General features: G+C 38.6%; 1 protein-coding gene across 8 annotated transcripts in view; it reads left to right on the forward strand.

The window, feature by feature from the left end:
• Nucleotides 1–21489, forward strand: part of L3MBTL3 (L3MBTL histone methyl-lysine binding protein 3) — an 80560-nt gene that overhangs the window by 20968 nt on the left and 38103 nt on the right. For 6 of the 8 annotated variants that reach the window (XM_065056925.1, XM_065056926.1, XM_065056923.1 and 3 more), the window contains exons 3-11: nt 2020–2131; nt 4350–4509; nt 5510–5648; nt 6914–6998; nt 9298–9389; nt 12996–13100; nt 14500–14635; nt 17856–17947; nt 18493–18644. In XM_065056925.1, the coding sequence (XP_064912997.1) occupies nt 2020–2131; nt 4350–4509; nt 5510–5648; nt 6914–6998; nt 9298–9389; nt 12996–13100; nt 14500–14635; nt 17856–17947; nt 18493–18644 (1073 nt within the window). Of the gene's footprint in view, nt 1–1148; nt 1216–2019; nt 2132–4282; nt 4510–5509; nt 5649–6913; nt 6999–9297; nt 9390–12995; nt 13101–14499; nt 14636–17855; nt 17948–18492; nt 18645–21489 lie in introns of those variants that run through there. The other 2 variants (XM_065056927.1, XM_065056929.1) reach the window with 2 other exon arrangements.

Here is a 21489-nt window from a genome sequence, read left to right on the forward strand (position 1 = left end):
TCTCATCATCCTGCCCGCTAAGGCAGTGGCAAGTGGTTACTCTCCATCATTGAGCCCATCTTAGCGTGGTGGCCTGACTATTGAAGAGCTGCTTCCTCAATGGTTCAGCTCTTCCTGTCTTGTTCTCTCATCTATTTGATGCCTGTCTGTCAGCCCTCTGAAGCCAGAAGGGCTGGTGGGTCACTTCATTAACTAGGGTGACATTCTTGCGTACCACCGGAGGCCCCAGTGGAGCAGGAATGTATCCATAATGTCAGGGCTGAACATCTATCAGATCATGCAGAAATATCCCAGTTATTCATTGGACTATTAGGAAATACCTTTGGTCTATGGATGTTCCAGCTGATATTTTGTGAAGGTGGAGGAGAGTGTTTCCAGAAGCTAACTAGTTAATAATCTCCCTGTGACCTGTTGGTTGGTGTGCTGCAGCACCATATTTTGGTCAGTGCTGGCAGCCTGCTTGCTGAGCCAGGTCTTGCAAAGTTACAACTCTTGGAAGCAAGGAATGTTTTTTCTTTGCCATCCACCCACTGCAGAGGCAGCAAAGCACCTATAGCAAAAATTAGCTTAGCCAAAATAGAAACCAGGCTGGGTGTATAAGTCAGTCATAAGACATGAGGATCATCTTCTGAGTAGTAACTCCAATGCTTTTCTTTGGGTGGAACAGTGTGAGTGTCTGTCCACAAACTGGTGTATGAGCATGTGGTGTTACTGCATTTGGTTGCCTTTTGAAGCTGAACTTCTCGTATTTCAGTCCAGATGAATTTATTGACAGTTTGTCCACACTTGTGTATCTGTTGTGAGCATAGCTGATCACAAGCAAAAATCTTGCCTCCAGAAGTTATACGACTGTGTGAGGTCCTCCTCTTCGTCCCCTCAGCTTATGATTCCTGAGCTGTTCACATACCTTAGGACCTGGTAGCTCTTTGCAAATGCTGAGGGTGGGAGGACTGTATTAGAGAAAGCACACTGTAGTGGTATGTCTGTCATGGGGCTCACCTTTGCTTTCAGTCGAAATGGCTTATTTTCAGAACTATACCATAGCAGGGTCCAAAGCGAGTAGGAGTGATTGATCCTGTAGCCTCTAGAGATACAGACAAGATCAGTGTGTAATGCCAAACAATTATTCCCTTTCTCATTTTCCCAAGGTCAAGTTGCGTGACCAAAGAAACAGAATAGAATTCATGCTACTGTCCTGAAAGAATATTTTTGCAGGTGGGTGCTGGGAAGCTTTGAAGACCCTCTCAGGCTTAAATTTTTCCTGTTGATCTCCGCTGAGGAGAGCGCCTCACTGCTAGAGACCATGCAACCAGCTGGGCCTGCAAACCATGTAGTAACTGGGAAGCTGAAGTTTATTTGTGTCTGGTAGCGCTGTAATCATTACGGCATTTGGAAAACACTTTTCTGCTGGCAGCAGAGTGGATGTAACTCCCGGTGCTCCCGTGTCAGCACAGCATGTGGGGCATTGTTGAGCTTTGCTTCTGGCTGACAGTAATATCATGTTCAGCGTGTAATTAAACAGCTCATAAACTGCCTTGAGATGTTTATTTACGTTCACTTTACAGTGAAGAAGTGCTGTGTTTTCGGAGGACACTGAAGTTTCTGTACTCTGTGAAGTGTTTGTATGTGATGTTCGGTTCCCTTTTCCTTAACAAAAATAGTGATTGGATTGCATTATTCTGCTGATAATGAAAGGCATACAGTTAGGAGAATCTCCCATGGATTTCTGTTACTGATTTTTTGCTTCTTTTGCGTAAGTTAGATACTGATCTGCTTATGGAGGTATCTGCATCAATATATATTGCAAATTAATACTTTTAGATAACAAAATAAGTTTGTATTTTGCTTGATAGAAACAAGAAAGGCTTGTTTCCAGTTCTTGGGGACAAGCAGAAACATATAAGACTTAGGTGATATGGTGAGGGCACTGTGTAAAATCTATCTTGGTGAATAGAAGACACCATAAGAAAGTATTAGTAAATTTTTACCGTGTTCTGTGCCATTTATTTTGTTTTACAGTTTAGGGTGAATGAATTTGGGGCCCTGGAAGTGATTACAGATGAAACTGAGATGGAAAGTGTTAAAAAGGCAACTGCTACCACAACCTGGATGGTTCCAACTGCTCAAGAAGGTCAGTTAAGAGTCAGTAAACATGTGGTAGAGTGTAATTTGTTTAATGTATCAGTTTTTCTTAAGTATTGCCCCCTAAAATAAAAAAATAAAGCAAAACAAACGGAACACAAGCAGACTTATTTGCTTTAATGCACAGAGTATCTCTGATGATTTTACTTATTTCTTGGGGTGTGAATAAATATGAAAATAAATGTGTTTTAAGTAAGAGGAAATAATCGCACTGTGAACATCCGAAGTTCAGTTACAGCCACAGTTTTTTCTGACAGTAATGTGTTTTAAGTTTAGAATGAGTACTTTCCTTCTATTTAACTTGTGAAGTAGTCAGTTTCTTACTTCAAATTCTTGAGAATTTTTTTGATGTTATTTTTGTTGAGTTGATTCCCCAGACTGCCCACAGACTTTACTAACTGCCTACAGCACATTTGTGACCGAAGTACCGCCCACTGTAAACTGCCCTGACATGGTGCTGGCTACTGCTCAGCTGCTGCTACCAGTGTCAATGTATGCCTGTACTGTTGCCTTGCTCCTGCTCACTGTGCTTTTTTACAGCATTAAAATTAGTGTGTAGTAACTGTTTATGTTTATCTTGAATGACAGAATTCTAGTGGTTGTAGTATCTGTCTACCACATAAGGCGTTTCCTGGATTTAAAATACTGATGTAAGGAAACATGTTTTGTTTGAGGAAAGTTGGTTTGTATTCTGATAAATTCTGAAAATTTTGATATGCTGACTCCAGCAATGGCGGAGTAGTGTGAAAGAGAATATCACAACTGGTTTTGTGGTTACTTAAAACTACCTAGGTTTTTTTCCTTGTTGATATTTTATCATTTTTCTTTAAAAATATGCATTCTGGAAGTCCCTTGGAAAGAAGACGTCAAAATTTTGGTTTAATAATCAGCATAAGTGTGATAAGCAAAGTCAATGAAAGTTTTCCTTTGCTACTCCCCCACAATTAAGTCTTAACTGTTACGTGACTTTTGTGCATAGGTGAACCATTTACACCAGTAGGAAGGTAGTTTGGGCCTCAGCTGTGAGGTCAAAGGCTTCAGACCACAGCTACTCTGTTTTGTAGGTTTGTCTCCAAGGCAATGATAGTTATTCAAGATACAATTCTTTGATGAGAGTGGCAACAGTGTGATAGCATAGTAGCACAACAGGTTCTCTCCTTAGACTGAGGGATCACTGTTACCTACAGTAAAGCATCCCTTATAGTCTGGTAAACCTAAAAAAATAATATTACTTCTGAATTAAAGGGTATTTATGGACACATAATCATACCAAACAGGCATTCTACTACTACCTTACACTGTCTTTGATCAGATAAAAATATTGCTAATTTTTTCCATTGTAAGAGGAAGTAGTTGTTTTAAACTGCCAATGTTGGAGTGTAAATATAGCATGTAAATAATATATTCTTGTAATGGAGATAGTCTTCACATGAGTTCATTTGACTCTGCTTTCAGAGACAGTATGGTGCTCAAGCAAAAGAAATAGTTTCTGACTTCAAATTTGCCTTTTGGCAGGGACGCAAAGTCAATGGCCTGCTCTAGAGGCTGGAGAACTTGACATACTTCATACTGGCCTGTGAATGAAAGAAGCAGCATCCTCTCCTAGGCTACAGCCTCTTGTGGGGAAATTGTAGCTTAGGATGAGTAACTTAGTATTTGAAAATTTCTTTGTAACAAATTAGTGATTTTTTTTTGTTTCCTTCTGGTGGACCTCGGGCAGGTTGAGCAATAGTTACTGCTGTGAGAGACTGTAGATTGTAGTCAGTGATTTACTTTCACAAATAAGTTCACCTCTTGAAAGATAACTCCATCACAAAGCTTTTTCCCAGATGACCCTATATGTAGGTAAAAAATGAGGCACATCAGCAGGAGATGAGGTAATGGGCTCTGGGCAGTGATGACTGGGCAGTCAGCACAGATCTTGTCACAAAATTCACTCCTTCCACAAGCAGCCACATCAAGCTGTGTTGATGTGCTACTGATGACAGAAGCATGAGGTTGGTGGATTCCTCTCTCTAGTGCAGCAATATGAAAACCCAACTTGCTTGTCAGGAATACGGACCCCATACAGGCACTGATTCCCAGTTCTTCATTCTAACAAGAGTGGCTTGACTTGTCTTTTTTCTGTTTTCTTGGCAAGGCCTGCTGAGGATGGTTGGAAATGTATCACCTCTGCCTAAGTGAAGTTACTTTTTTTCATTGTGCAGCCTTCTCAGAAAAGACAGGGATCCCTACAAGGTTGAAGGAAACTGCAAAAATGGATGGACTTGTTTTCTGTGAAAACTGTTACAGCTATGGTACCATAGAAGAATTTGTTCCTGAAGGGAAATTTTGCAGCCAGAAATGTGCCCAACAAGTAAAAAACAAGTAGGTGCTATTATAAAGCATAGAAACAAATAATTTTGCATAAATGGAGCATAGGAGTGGTGAGATAAAAAAGTTACTCGTGGGGCAAAGGGAGGTATTAAGCAGCCATGTTTTGATGTGTCTCTGTCAGTTTATAATGCTCTTTAACTGTTTTTCAGGTGAATGCGTTTGGTTTTGTCTAACGCTGATGGTGAGGGCAGTGTTTTTTGCTCAGAGTGTGCTGTGTTCTACTGTCAGATGCAAGCAGTAAAACAGTCTATGGGATGCATGAATCACTGTCAGACTCCCACCCCGTTTCATAATAATTGGAATTAAGATAATCAGTAATGAGACGGTTGGTGTGGTATGTTAATTATAATTAAGTGCAAGAGCTGTGTTATAGATGACAGTGAGTGAAAACATGAACATACTGTAGTTTCTCAGTTCCTTTCCTTTCAGTCAGTGCAGTTCATCTAACTGTAAAAGAAGGTTTGTGTTAGTATGTCCTTTCTGTATTGCGTATTACTGCATTATGGTAGTTTTTAACATCCATGATATTGTGCATTTCCCTTCATTTTTAGCTAATTGCTTTAAAGTTTTCTGTTCTAATTGCTTGTTTACCAATTTGAACAGTCACATACTGGCTTTCTCCAATTGAATTTGCCAGTCATAACAATTGCCTTTGCTTTCCTTTCTGTAAAGTGCCCTGCAGTCCTAAACATTTCACAGTTTGCTTCTCTGTGAGACTTGGTAGTACATGGGAAAAGACACACTGTTTAAAACATGTGGACTTGTTCAGCGTAAGGTGACAGCTTTCCTTTTGCAGTTGCTGTTGAGTGTCTTTCAGATTAATTTTTTTGACAGATGTAATTTCCTAGTAGTATTTCTAAGATTGTATTTTATATAATAACCTGGGATCTACAAACACTTGACCTTCAGGTTGACTTGCTTTTTACTTGTTCTATGCGTATGAGAAGTAAAATAATACTGGCTTTGTGTCATTGTGTCACTGCTGTAACAGAGAACCAAAGGAGGAAAAGCCTAGCATGGAATACAATGGGGAAGATGATTCCAAAGGCATTCGGAAAAGAAAAGCAAAGTTACCTCTCAAAGAAGAATCCAGGGATAATGGGGAGAAGAAAGAGAATCCTGATGAAACTGTTAGTATGCATCATAAACCCATTCTTGCAAGTATTTCAGTGGGAGTTTTGCCTTATACTGCAATGTCAGGAACTTCATCAGTCTACAAAGAGAAGTGATGGCCTCACTCTGTCACAACCACAATAAATAGTTGATTCATTTACCAATTCAGTTATGCCTCATCAGCAAATTGTAATTATCGACAACTGATAAGAACTGTTTTTTCTCTCTTTTTCCCCATTTTTTTAAGAGCAGAACAAGAATAATTTAAAGGAAAAATGATACTTATGCAGACTTGCTATGTCTCCAGCATAGAAAAATAGGAATACATATTTCCCAACACCTGTTAGTTTGTCACTCTGCACATAAGTAAATGACTGTAGACCAATAATTTATTTACAAAGCAAGTTACATTACTGTTAAGAAGCCAATACTTTTCTTAGTGTAATTTGCCTTAGAAAATCATAGCTAAAGATTTGGTTTGTTTTGTGTTGCAGTGTAATGTGTTTTGGGGCACCTTTTGGCTTTTTTCCATTTGGATTTATTCTTCATTTTAGAATAAACTTATCACTGTACCTTTCCATAGTGCTTGTTTTCCTGTAATATTTGTTTTCTTCCCAATAGCTCTGACACTGCTGGGAGATGCAGAGTTTTAAGGGAGAAGGGGAGAGCTCTGCAACTGCCAAATTGTCAAAAGGCTGAAGACACTGGAGTTGTCAGAAGCAAATTCATAGTTCTGTGTATCTTAGGCAAAAGTCAGGGAACACCTTCTTTGCCTCCATGCATCTGCTCTCCCAAACGAGTACTTTGTTCATCTATTCAGATGCTAACAAAACTGTTAATACACAAACAATGAAATTAATAAAAAGGATCAGTGCCATTTTATATTTAGTATGGCAATTGTACATTTGAAAAACGCAGACTAAAGCTCTGAGTGTTTTTCCTTTAAATTATTTTGCAAGTATGAACATACCAAAGATATTACTGTATATCTGCAGCTCAGCCAGGCCCGCTGGAGGCTTCATGATCTGTCCCTGGCTTAGACAAGTCTGGCTGGCTGAGTGCCAGCTGTTGGGAGTCCTTCTGTCTGTCATTTTCATTGTGTTTGCTGTGGTTTGTAACTGAGCGCTCACTTTGTTTTTATTAGACGTCCACAGGTTTGTATGCCATAGCGGAGAGCTATGTCAGTAGCCATGTAAATAAAGTGACAGTTAAACCTTGGATATTTCCATTTTTACTGTACTAGACTTCTGAACTAATTACTGTACCTTTCTTTTAAATTTAGGAAGATAAGCCTGAAGGAAGGATCTTGAGAGTCTCACAGAGAGCCAGGAGAAAAAGAAAAGGAGAAATAACAGTTTTGAAACAAAGTAAGTTAGATTATGAAACAAAAATATCAAGTATCAATTCTTTAGTTAATATCCATCCCTTATTGTGAATTGCCAGCATTGTTTCACTGAATTTGTATTCCCTATTGAATACATTTTTTTCAATTCTATAAAAAGAGAGTGCCAGTGTTATTTATAGCAATTAAGTTTTAAGGATCGAAGAACTGAAAGAGCAAAGTGAAAACTGGAAAGAAAACCTCCATCACTTGGAGATTGATTACCTGTTGCAAAGAGCCAGTTTATATACCTCTGGCAGCGTGGAGGCGGATATAGTGAATGTAAATGTAACTGATGCACATTTTAGGTTTTGCATTTTTTTTTCATCCCTCTAACGAGTGCCAGTATGAAAGGGAATCAGGCGCATTGAGTTCCCAGATGTTGAAAGACATGTATTAAGCAGAAGTGAAAGTTTACTTCTGTTTCCTTGGGGATCAATTTTCTATCTACAGTTTGTGCTGGAAATAGGCACATTTATGGAACTGTTCAAGAGTAATTGCTATAATCAGTCCGAAGGGACATACACTGCATCAAGTGGCATAATAAAACATACTTTAAATGAGTGCTGGTTTTTCCAGCTATTTGTGTGATAGATACTTCCAGGAAGAATTGGAGAATCAGCAGCTATTGTACCTCAGTGGTACGCCAAGCACAAACCTACATCTTGCCCTGCAAAGTGTTTCTTATGGTAAACTGGGAGGCATTACCAGAAGTTACTGAGCCACTAATCAGCACAGAGCTCCAAGTAGCTCTGCTGCACACTAGGCAGACGAAACACTGATTAAAGATGCAACATATACAAGTTATGGAAGGTCCCCCTCCTGAGGTAGAGTTACTCCTGAAAGATAAATATTATTTCTACAGTTGTTTCCAAAGCTACAGTGATAAGCGTGTGAGATATAAGCACAAAGCTGATGCTCTATGGAAATTACTGCCGTCCACTGACAGAATGATCTGTACAGATTTCTTTTTTTTCTTTTTTTTTTTTTTTTTGGGAAAATGTCAGTTCAGCACAAGATATTTGGTATGAAAGACCAAATTATTCAAAACCAAGCACATAACTGTGTATTATTGTGCTGAGCAGCACATCTCTTAAATTAAATAGATAAAAACTGGGTAAATCACAAATAAAATGAATGTGCTTTAATAGTGTTGAGCAATTGCTGTCGTTGTGACATCTGTTATCTTTTTCTTACATTATTAGCTTTTTTCAGGGGAGTTTGGAATCGCTATTGTTATGGTTTGTGTTTTACTCATAAAAATGCTTAGCCAGACTGTTACTTAAGAGGCTTATTTCTCTTGTGAGTAGCACACAGTAAGGATCAGGCCAGAATTGTGCTGTGGACTGTGTGGAATCCTCCTGGCAGCAGGAGTTTATGGTCGGAAATGCTAAAGCTCCTGTGCAGTGGCAGCATTTTAGGTGAAGATCAGTAGAGCAGAGTGGAGGTGTGTGAAAGTGGATACATACAAGGCCAGCCTCACAAGCCATCTGTTTTTAAAGTTCTTGGCTTTTGGTAGTACAGTTAATACCTTATTTTCAAGGCCAAAAACTGTTGTTCACTGATGTGACAGTAGCCAATATTAAGATGGACTGTAGCCAATATTACTACACAAGTGTATGAGAGTGTTCATACTGTGTGAACAGACCTCGAACTGGAGGTTTCTGTCATATGCTAATGATGTGATGGGCTAAGAAAGCACTGGTGACAGTTTTGATGGCTTGGAGAAATCACTGTTAAATCACTTCCTGTCTACCAAAAAGCATCAAACTACAAAGAGATGGAGTAGGTTAGAAACATTCTGAATATTGTTAAAGTATTTAAACTGTGATTGAAAAAACATGTCATGAGTGCTATCCAGTTGAAAATGCTTTCCAGGAAAACAAATTCTCAGAAAAATAAATTAAAATATTTAACTACTTCATGATTTGAACTGATCTTTTTACACATCTGCAAATTGTGTATCTTAATGCTTCTTATGAGCAAAAAGGGAAAAGGGACGGGGGGCAAGACTTTTTAAGTTGTTCTTGTCACCTGAAAGAGCTTTTTCTTGTTACTGATCGAAATCTGAACTGCCAGAAACCTTTCATGTTTCTGGTGCTGTTAAACTTACAGATCTATTTATTCTCCTGAAATAAGTCCTGAGAAATACCATCAATGCATTTAATAAAATGTAGATTTGAGATAGGTATTCTCAAAACTTGAAAGTGTTGGGTTTTGGGTTTGTTTTTTCTTGAGAAGTTAGCAGTAACAAAATTATTTTGCTGTTCTGTGCTTCTTTACAGCTGTACCCTCTAAAGGAAGGCAAGCATGGTGTTGGGCATCCTATCTGGAGGAAGAAAAGGCTATTGCAGCACCTACTAAGCTTTTTAAAGAGGTATGACCTTCTGAAGTTTAAATCAGTCAACCACCTAAGATAATGAAATTTCTAGGAAATCAATTAAAAAAAAAATTGAAGATTTTGCACTTCTCCTGGAATCTGCATGATTAAAATAATGCTATCCATCAGCAATCAACATAGTTGAAACGTGTGAAATCAGTTATCTTTCTCTGCTCTTTTAAAGAATTCTGTAGTTATAGATTAATGCTGTCAACCAAGACTACAGAAAGCAGATGCTTTTCCAAAATCTTCAAGCCTTTCCTTCTAATCTTTGAAGCTAAAAGTCTGGTACATACCCTTCTTTTCCATGCCATATCATTCTCTTTAGATATATTGAGAAAGGTGGTACAACGGTCATCTTTTGGCTTGTTGCTTTGACCATATTACCTGCATTTTGCAGCTCCTTCTGACATATTGTTTTACTATATCAGATACTAGTCTGGCTTGTTGCCATTTAGACTGTCATCTGATTGGATGTCACATCATCATCTCTTGCTTGTCCTTTGCCTGCTATGGTAGTCTTTGTCATTTGTCGTTTCAGTGCTTTCTTGTGTGCTGTTGCTCTTTCTTGGAAGCAAGCTCTGTATGGAAATCCACAAAGCTTCCATGCTGTTCTCTTCTCTTGCAAAACCTGGCAAAACACGTTAACATGTCTCAGCTGCTGTACCTCTGCTATGTATATCTGGTTTTATTGTTTGATAATTCTGTTCTTACTTGTAGTCTGTTTATTTTTTTTTTGTTTACTTGCTTTATACTTCAACTGTTGAATCTTCTGCACAGAGATTAGTTTTGCAGCTTACATGAGTGTGTGATGTTGACCTTTAATTGGTATTTTTAGACATTAATGAGGTACAGAAGTAAGGAACTAGGATTACAATGAGCAGAATCAAGGTTCAAGGACAACAGTTTTCCTGACCATCCTTAGTTATATCCCCTGGTGCTATATACTGGTTGAAAAATTAACAAGAAAAAAGTCTGAGTAAGTAGTTTTTATGTCTGGAAGACAGATTTACGAAGTGTTGCTCTGCCTGTCTAAAATTCCATTAAATGCTGCTGTGGCACCCAGGCATACCAGCCTTTCTGAATGCTGCACATGGTGGTAAAGTTACATGATGACATACTGTTTCCTTTATTTTTCTCCACAGTGTACCTTTCTCACTCAGTGCATCTTATTTAATATTTTCTTTGAAACTCTTTAGCCCCTGGGTAACTCCAGGGTTTTATTTAGTGTGCAATATTTAAAGCCTGTAGCGGAGAGAGAATTCTTAACACCACTCAGAAGTGGCCAGGTAATATTTTTCCATTTTGCAGATTGACAAGCACGCCACAGCAACAGTAAAGTAAAAAAAAACCACCCAAACATTGCCACCGATTTTGAATCCTTGACTTCTGTTTGGTGGTTAAATCTTGGAGTAATTTCTAGGCTGTGACTGATAAGCTGTTACTGCTCCAGTAAAACAAAATTATTGACCCTTAAATTTTTTTTTTTCCAATCTCCACCTCTCCTGATGTAATCTCTTGGGTTTTGTGGATGTTCTGGCACCATACATAAATGTGTCTAATCCTTAGTCTGCCATCTGCTCATTTGCTGACTCATTATACCTTTACTCTTAATTTGTTCTTGTATGTCTCCTTAACAAAGAATCTTCAAATGTATGTTGTGAAGATAATGTTACTAAGTTTGTCATAAGTTTTACCTTGGGTGATGTATTAAGAGTAGTGCGCAAAATTGAAATCTGTTAAATAATATTTGAGTTATTAGTCTTCTTAAATTTGCCTGTTATTTTGCTATAACAGAAACCAAAGTTTGTGTTGCCTTAGAAATTTTAGATTTGAGAATAGAAAGGACAGTGACTAATTCATGTCTTAAATTTCAGGAAATAATCTGTGTGATAATTGCTCAATTTTTAGTGTATTGTTTGTAGAATTTCTTACTGTTTGTACAGTAATTTTTATTATAATAATGGAAGAATAAACAGATCTGTGACTTTTTAATTGTTTTCTTTCTTGGTAATTTTATTTGTGCTTGCTTTTACAAAATCTCAGTTACATTTTTGGCCCCTGTTCCTCGGTGTGTCACTATTTCTAGCATTTCAGTTTCCCAATGGGCATTTTTATTTGTAAGGTATTTATGATATAGATGGCATTAGCTCCAAGTTTGTGCACCAGGATGAACTTTAAAAATTTCATTTTATTGATTTAAAAAAAAGTGCTCTGCTTTTGCATTCCTCTTGAGGAAGTATGCAGAATAATGCGTAGTGTAACTTCATTAAACTTTCATTGATAATAAAAATGCTAAGTGTGGTGATGTTAGGGTGAAATAACTTTTCAAGAGCATGTATTGTGGTCAGATACTCTGATCCCTTAACTGAGGTCTGCAAAATGATCTGACCTATTTTCAGATAGGGACCTACAGGTGTGGTGAGACATCTGTTAGCTGACCATTTTAGGCTGGTTTAAACTGGTCTGGTTCTCCATTTCCATTCCCTTGACTGCATAGTCCAGCTCTTGTGCCATGCACTGTGCTTTTTTTTTCTCCTCCTTGGTTTATCATTCAGTTGCATCAGTTCCAGCCAAAGCCACCAGAGAGATGTGATTCCCTTCCAAGTCGATGAGACCTCTCTGAGTACCCTTGGTACCTTCTCTTTCCGTTAACTGCAGAGCTACTGGTGGCTGGGGAGCACGTGTGGCTTTTAGACAGGGGCAGAAGGAAGGGGGAACATATAGGATGCTGCTTCTGTGTTTTGTCTGTAACCATTTGAGGCATAAAAAACTGTCTAGCTGTGAATTTGGTAACCTGTGGAAAACCTTCTTCAGTTTTACTCAGTTTTGTGTCTGATCTTTTCTCCAATTTAACCCTAGTATCTGCTGCTTCCTTCCTTCTTTAACAGAACACCGGGAATATGCTACATGAGATGCTGATGTTTTCTGACTGAAAACATCCTTTCTGCTTAGTCGTGTTTTTACTTTTGTTTTTTGGAAAGATGGTGTTCTGGGTTCATTGTAATGTGATATAAGGATAGTCATGTTCCTGTGATGCTAAAACATTCCTGGAAAATGAGCTAATTGGGACCCAACATACAAAGGAGAAAATGGCATCAAAGAGGCCATCCCTGTATACAAACAACGTTTTATATTTCTGCCTTGCAGTTCATCTTTGATGGCCTAAGATGTGGAAATGAAAAGGGAAAATAGAGAATAATTGCTGTGACTGTTACAGGAATGATGACCACCAGGTCAAAGTGTCACTGTACAGGCTGAAAATGAAACAATTACATTGCTAAAATGTTTTATTTACAGTGAAAAAAGTTGAGGGCATATCATGCTGTCTTCTTTCCCTTGGCTAATCTTTTTGCTAATTCTTTGTAATTTTGAGTACTGTCAAGTTTTATGTCATTCGAGTATCAACGTATTTTTCAAACAATCATCAATTTCTCCTTTCCCACAGTAAGTTTTTTAAAATGCAGAACTTACTTCAAAGCAATTCATTAGTTCTTTAAGAAACATGAATAATATTAATAAATAATCATTGTTCTTTTCCTTATATTCTGTATTTCTCTGATATACTTTCAGAAGTATTGAAACCATTCTTTTCCATTGCAGTATCAGTCTTTCCCATACAACAAGAATGGCTTCAAAGTGGGGATGAAGCTGGAGGGGGTGGATCCCGAGCACCAGTCGATATACTGTGTTCTGACGGTGGCTGAGGTGAGTGGGGGCTGCGAGCAGCCCTGGCACGGGGCTGCGGGAGACACTGAACTGCAACAGCAGCAGCCAGAGGTGCTTGCTCATCCCTAGCAGGCAGGCAGAAACTGGATGTAGGAAGAAAGCTTTAAAATGAATAACGCTGTATTAAATCTGCTTGACAAACACTTGATGACTATGATAGATACCATGCAGCAGGGACTGTTTATGTATGTTTAATGTATGCAGCTAGGGAAGACATATTACGCTAGTTGGATGATGCATGGTTTTTTCTATAATCCTGTAGTTTATTTTTAAGAAAAAATAAGTAGAAAAAAACATGACAACTGATTTATAGTGGTTTTATAGAGGTTTGATAGTATTTACAGTTGCTCCATTCACTGATATAAATCATAGAATCGTTTTGGTTGGAAAAGACTGTTAAGATGATTGAGTCCAACCATGAACCTGACACTGCCAAGTCCACCTCTAAACCATGTCCCAAAGAACCTCATTTACATGTCTTGTAAACCCCTCCAGGGATGGTGACTCCACCTGTTCCAGTGCCTACCTGACACTTTTTTTGTGTGGCAGTTGTGCTTCAGTTTTTTGGGCTTATGGCCTCAGAAGTTACCTATGTTGACACCTTCTACAAATTAGTATACCATATATACTCCGTTTGTCTTTTTGCTGCAGTTTATGATGGTGTGCCGGTCAGTGGTTGGGTATTTCCTGTGTGCCTTGTGCTTGGCACTAAGTGATGGGTTATTTTACTGCAGGATGACCTTGATATCAAGAGATTTTCACTCCTGACTGCAGGAAAGTTATGGCATTTGGCACTCAGAAAGATGTGAAGAACTTCTATACAGAGGGAGGGATTTTATGTCCTGTTTTTCTGTTCCTCTTGGTGGTTAACTTATTATTCATGGACTAATGAAGCTCTGGGGGATACCTCTGCTGACTTCTTATGCCTAATAACAGTTCTCAGTATCTCTCTGGAGAGCCTGTTGAACATAGTTATTGTTTAGTGTTCTCTTGCATATTGATTAACAGGGATAGCTTGAAAATATAATATGTGCTTTCTCCATGATCCTATCAGATGTGTTCATGCTCTTTTGTAAGGTTTCTGTTTTATTTTGTTGTTGGGTTGAACAGTTTTCAAGTATTTGAACACTAATGGCAATATCCAGCTTTTAGTTAACTCTATTCACCAGAAGAGGAGGCACTCAGACTGAGAATAGCTTTGCTTTTTTGTTCTTTCCTTTATGTCAAATGAATTTATTCATCTGGTGTTGGCTTGAGCAGAAGTAAAAGGCTGACTGAAAGCACACTGTTAAGATACATAATACTGAACAGAAGCTGTTACGTGTAGAGGAAAACATCTTAAGACATAGTACTGTATGTTGTACATTCTTGCTTTTAGGTTTGTGGTTACAGAATACGACTCCATTTTGATGGATACCCAGATTGTTACGATTTCTGGGTGAACGCTGATTCTTCTGACATTCATCCTGTTGGATGGTGTGAGAAAACAGGTCACAAGCTTCATCCACCTAAAGGTATTGTTTAGTATGAAATGTGTCTGTTTTCCGTAGCTCTGAGATTAAGACTATCTGTGCAGTGCTGTAACTATTCTTTTCTAGAGGAAACTTTTTTTGTTCATTTAATCAGAGTATTTGAACATGGCAAATTATACACTAACTCTGGCTAAAATCTTGAGGTTTAAATCCTACCTTTTTCATTCAGTGGAAATTCAGAGGAAAGAAAATAAACCATGAGAGTAATTCACAGTATCACAGTATGTTTGGGATTGGAAGGGACCTCAAAAGATCATCTAGTCCAATCCCCCTGCTGGAGCAGGAACGCCTAGGTGAGGTCGCACAGGAACATTCATAAGGCATTAAGAAAGAAACAACAAACCTAGACCCCAAGTGAATGCTTATTGCAAGTAAAATGGCAGCATACTGGTGACACATATGCTTAAAGAGGCAGCTGAAAATCCTTTAGTGGAAGGTCTTAGGACATTTCCGTTACTAGGTATTGGTCACCATTATTGTACATGTGTTGACACAAAGAGTAAGCATGAAATACAGACAGAAGAGGAATTAACAGATAAAGAGGGAGAAAAAAGAGTAAGATTACAAGCCTGAAAGCATAATTTGTATATAGCTTATGTAAATGGTATACATGTGTTGAAATACGTGTAATTTGCTTGTTTAATTATTCTATTTCAGATTATGTAACTCATTTATTTTGGTAGATGGAGGGCATCTGCACTGAACTGTACCGTGAAAAAAAGAGAGAAATGGGCTCTCTTTTGGGGTAGGAAGGGAGTATGTGGGGATGAAGAGAGCAAGTCCTGGAGACAGGAGAGTGAGAAATAAATTAATGTGATGTTTTGACATACACAATGTGGGTAGGATAGTGTGGTTTGAAAAGACTGCAAAATGATGAGTGTACACAGTCACAAGGATGCATTATAGAGAATTATAAATCTGTGGATGTAACTGCTGGGATGTGGAAGGTAAGAGTAAAGCCGCTGAAAGTGCCCAGGCAGAGGGCCTGCCAGTGTGGGAGAGGGTGGCATTTCTGCAGCTGAGCCTTGGAGGAGTATGAAGGAGCATGTGCTGCTCTTCTGAGCGCCCTGCGAGCCCCGCTGGCTGCAGGCCCCGGTGCTCTGTGCTGCCGCTCTGTCAGGGATTGGCTCAAGGAGCATGGACATGAGTCCACCGAGCAACTGTACGAGCAGAGCCCATTTTAGTTGACATAAGTAGGCCTTAGTTAGCTTGTCTATTAGGCCATGGGAAAGGGGGGAACGGAAAAGTACTAACTAAGGCAGGGTCAGGATATCCTTGAAGAGATAAGAGTCAGAAGAATGCGGGATGCGCATAGCTAGCTAAACCCAAGTAGGTGGAGTAAGTAAATGTAACCTTTTAGTGCTTAGCCTATTAGATAGAGACAAGTATGCGTAATTATGGTATTTGGTATAAATGCACGCTATCTCGGGCAATAAAGTTGAATCATGCTTTATCACTCACATTGAGTCGGCCTGCATGTTTTCCTCAGCCGCGTACTTGCACCGCTCTAGTACCAGAGTTCTCGCTGGGTGTAGTTCTGCATAAATGGCAATTTCTTGAACGTACATCAGAATTTCTCAGAAGGCTGGCCTTCACTGAAGTAATAAGTTACATGTAGCAAATGAGCAGTCCCCAGTTATAGTGTTATTGATGTTATTACAGCATGCTTAGTAGCTTTTATATCTGTGATGGTGTCATCGTTTCCATCTTAAATGCCTGGTTTAGAAAGCTCAAACTTCTGTTATCAATGAATTATTGCTGCTGGAGGAAAGTTACTGTCTGTCTCTGAGTCACTTTCATGAAAACTTTCTTCAGTTTCTCTTCTAGTTTTAAGTTGGTGGGAAGATTGTTCTTCTGTGGTGTTTTTGGTTTTGTTTTTTTTTTCACCCTACTGAAGCAGTGGATAGATCTTTTACTTAGGAAAGTCATGGAGCCTATCAGAAGTGTTGAAGGAGACAAGTAAGGAGGATGTATGATGGTAATTCTCAGGGTCCTGGTTGTCATTCTGCACAGCTATGTACTCCTACCATCCCCAGGACATATTCTTGATTTTGAATAGCACAGCTGTTCTCTGCTCTGCCCTTTGCATGGCTTGGCTCTGTCACTTCACTTCAGTGGTAAACAATTTAATCACTGATGAGGTGTGGTGTGATTGCTGAAACCTGTTCTTATACTCATGGGACTTCTTCCATTGTCCTAGTGCAAGCCAAGCTTGCATGTGGGATGAAAGAGGAACAAGCAGTATGGTAGAGTCATGCATTCAAAGGAGGCTGAGAGCAACCAGCTGTTCATCAATTAAACATACTACTATTTTTTCAAGAGGAGGGCTTCACTACTGATGTTTTACTGGTATTTATGGAGTTATTTGAAGAGGAGAGAGTTGACTTGTAGCCTGTGCCACTTGGAGGGAGGGAGAGAGATTGTAGTATAAAACTGATATCTTGCAGAGACTAATTTTTGGAACCTGGTAGAATTATGGATTTCAGTTTCTAGGCTGCCACTAGGCATTCTGCCCCTCGAGGACTGTCAGGTCCCTTGATGGCCAAAACTGTGAGGCTGGAGATCAGGGATGGAGCAGTGATTTTGTAAGAAATATTCCCCAGCTTGTTTTGAAGGTGAAATTGAAACTGCGGTGAAATCTCCTGAGTTCTTGCCCAGTGCTTTATTTATATGACTATTCTTCCTCCCAGATGAAGATTAGGAACAGTTCAAATGTCAGTCCTAGCCAACTATAAAAAACTAATAATGTGCAGCTCAAGAAAGCAGAGTATTTTGCTCAGTTAGTGTAAAGAAAGCTTGACATTTTGGTAAGGAAGCTCAGCCAGCCCTAAATAAAGAACGTGATTCTTCTTTGTAATACCAGATGCCCAAATAAAAATAGAAAAGGCTTCATCAACTTTCTTTTGAACTCTAGAAGCTCCTCTGAAGTGTGTTGTGCTAAACTTTCTAATAATCCAAACCAGTCCTCCCTCAGACTCGTTGAGTTCATATTGGGGTAGCATTAAGAAGCAGTTTTAAAATAAGTTTATGTTAAATTAGAGTAAACAGTTAACAGTGCATAATATTTTCAGTTTTGAAATTGTAAGAAACAGTTCAGCACTGGATGGAAAAAATAATTTTGTCAGTTAGGATCAAATCACTTGCCTGCACCTTGTGTTTCTTGCCTATAATTTCTTGCCCTTTTTTTATGATCCTGATTTAGGGTATAAGGAAGAAGAATTCAGCTGGCCCTCATACCTAAAGGCATGCAAGGCTCAAGCGGCTCCTAAGTCACTGTTTGAAAACCAGAATGCAGTAAGTACTCGCTTGTTACTAATGGTGTGGAAAGTTGCTAGTATGCGCGTGTGTGGAGGAGACTCACAGCACATCTCAGTGATGGCAGACCCAAGACCTGATATTTCAGATAAAAATGGTTACAAGAAATTCAGTAACAATCTCCAGTTTAGTTCACTTCCACAATTCTTATCCTTTAGTGTTTTACTCATCTGTTTAAACATCTGATCTGTCACATTCAGAAATGTTATATTAAATTAATTTTAAGTCTTGTTATTAGTTCTTGCACTATAATGTTGTGGAACAAGAATGGTCTTTCCAAGAGAGTATCCAAGAGTTAAAACCAACACATTTAATTTTAGCAGCATGTTTAGGGCTTTTTTATTTCATAAACTACAAGTCTCTGTGTTTGAGCATCTCTCATGTCAACTAATTAGGCTGCTGCCACTTTGTTGGGGCAGCTAATTGGGAAACTTAGAAATAACATGAGTATATTGATTGTGGGCACTGGGGAGATTTCTGGATTTACAGTATTTATTTTCAATTAAATGTCTTTCTCTATGTAGACAGTGATTCCATCGGGATTTCGAGTGGGGATGAAGCTGGAAGCCGTAGACAAGAAGAACCCGACTTTCATTTGTGTTGCTACGGTAACAGACATGGTGGACAATCGTTTTCTGGTTCATTTTGACAACTGGGATGAGAGTTACGACTACTGGTATGATGTTTTTGTTTTGTATCCCAGTGAGACATATCAGAAATGTGTTAGCTTTAAGCAGTATTTTCTGTGATACTTTCCAGACTGTCGATACAGTTACCATACCAACTTTTGCTAGATTTGTAATCATGGCCACCAAAGTGTGTCTCAGTGGCAGACTGGAGGAATCAAAGTTTACATATCATGTTGCATATAAAAAATCTCCAGAGATTGTGCCAAGTGAGTGTTCTCATGTGCTGCTACATCTGGAGCTGTGGATTAATTTCTCATTTCAGTTACATACTGTGGTTCAGGTTGATATCTTTAGCAAAGAATATGGACCATGATAACGTGACTAATTTTACTTGGAGTTAGGTTTGCATATATTTGTAAATTGAAAGAAAGGCTGTCTTTTCTCATAAGGTTCTTGAACCACTGTGTTGTTCAGACCAAACCTTAGCCATCATCTTTAAGGCATCAGGATAGTGGTAAAACCCGCTTTTAGTGTTTTGTGTACTGCTTTGCTCTGGAAATTGGGATCCTGGTATCCTGACCTGTGTCAGAGATGACCCTTCTGCATATTGTATTGTAGAGGTGCTTTGTGTATCTATATGAAAAGTCAGTGGATGGAGCAGGATATACTAGAATCATAAAGATCCTGAAGGAAATTCAGGCTTTGTCTGTCACAGGGCGGATTTGTATTTGCACTTGGATCTTCTTTTGGAAGATTGTTTAGATGACGTAAATTCTTTGAAGACTAAGTTACTGCAGAACAGGTGCATCATTGTAAGCCTATGTCTGGGGTTCAGCAGTGGCAACTTAATTGCAGGGCTGATCCTGTGAACATAAATGAAAGGTTTCTTCATCTGTATTTGATGACTGCTTAGGTGAGAATGATGTAAAACTGTTATGTAACTTTAAAACTTTGTGAGTCCATCTCTTGAAAAAATGATTGTATGGGCTACGTGACAAATAAGCTGTAGGAGAACTAAATTATTGAAGCAGCAGCGAACAGTGAATTCACGAACTGAATATCAAGATAATAGGCCATATGAGTCAAAGACCAGAAAGACTGGTAATGATGTTCATGAAGAAGTACCTCAGAATAAACATTTCCTCTACAAAGCAGCAGGAAACTGTGGACTGGGAAAAGGTATTCTGAATTTCCTGATATTTAAATGCTCACTAATAACAGTTACGCCTTTAATCATTAAAACAGCAGTTAGACAAAGCTTTTATGGCAAACACAATGCAATATAACCTGCAGTTTGTTCAGAGGTAGCATAGGTATCTCTCTACGATATTGCAGTGTGTATAGCAGGCATACACTGCATTTCAGGCTTGTTAATATTCCCATGTCAGCAGGAAGTTTGTCCACAAAGCTGTTTCTAAGTACCTAACCAGACACTAAATTTTTGCAGTTGTAGTATTCTGAAGTGGGTTTTCTGAATTTCATATGGAGGATACATGAAGTAATATCTTCTTAAAGGATAAGGGAAAATGGAACTAAAAAATGTATAGGTGTTTGAGAGATCACTTGAGCTGTATTTATACTGAAGCCAAGCTGAAGATTTGTTGTTTTGGTGAAACTGTAAAATACCTTCCTGGAAGAAACAAGGAAATGCTGCTGGAAATACTCTGCATGAGAATTAGATTCTGAGTGGCACGGCCTACCTCTCTGCATTACTGGGACAGAGAATAGGAGTGAACAGAGGAGGAAGGAAAGACATGGGAGAAAAGAAGAGCAAATGAAAATAGCAGTGGAATGACCAACCAAAAGAGAGCCTGAAAATGCATCCTGAATGCATCCCACTTACATTTTTAATTTTAGATACCAGGTTTGTAGGTTCCTTAAAATATCTTAGGTGCAGAAGTTTCACATCTACCAACTGGTGTTGTAACTAAAATGGAAAAGTTGTCTTGGGATTATCCAGAGTGGAGCCTCACAGTTTTGTTGTGTCTATGTAGAAGTTTTAATCTCACAATTATAGTGAAGGAAAAATTATGTATTTATTTTATGTAGTTGATTATTATAAACATATTACAAACAAGAATGGGTATTTTTTCTGTATACCTCTTACGTTTTAGTTTGGGTAGATTGAACTTTTTCATTGAGTACAAAAATTCTTTCCACTTTTGGATAACTAAAAGACAGTTGAGTGATTTTACTGGACTTCAAGCAACAGAAATCTATTAGCATCGCCTAAGCTTTTTTAGGCTTCAGGCCATCAGCCTGAAGATACTCTTTCTGACTTTTTCCTGAGCATTAGAAAATAAGTTAGTGGTTGAGAATAAGAATGCTGTCTAGAAATAGTCATTACTACAGCCCTTTAATGCGTGGCATTGATACTTTCAGTGGATTATAAATCCTATTAAATTGTCCTTTGGCTGTGGCTTTTGGAGGGAAGAAAAGTGAACAAAATTGACAAATTTAAGACTTTCCTTCAGGAAGGACAGTTTTGACCTACATGACACAAGTAATCATGAGGTCCTTTCCATCTATCCCATCTTTTTTTATGAAACAAATAATGCTTCTTTGAGAGCCAAAGACATTCCCTCTGAGTGGAATTTCCGAATTTACTTATGGTTGTTTGAATCTGGAAATATAATTTGGGAATCCTCGGGTATGTCTGAACTATGAATTAACTACAGGTCCACACTGGACTTCAGTTCTCCATTCTCTTGCATCTGTTCTGATTTTACACAGATTTATATCACCTCAGCTTCCTAATTTTTTTGTGACCAAACCCAAACACAGCCGGAGCTTGCACAGGAGGTGAAGCTGTGCTAACTCATTGCTGCTTGCCCACAGGAGAGATAGAGCGATGGCCATGCTGGGTCAGGGGGTGCTTGCCTGCCCTTGTCC

The sequence above is a fragment of the Columba livia genome, chromosome 3 (assembly GCF_036013475.1).
Source record: "Columba livia isolate bColLiv1 breed racing homer chromosome 3, bColLiv1.pat.W.v2, whole genome shotgun sequence".
Taxonomy (NCBI): domain Eukaryota; kingdom Metazoa; phylum Chordata; class Aves; order Columbiformes; family Columbidae; genus Columba; species Columba livia.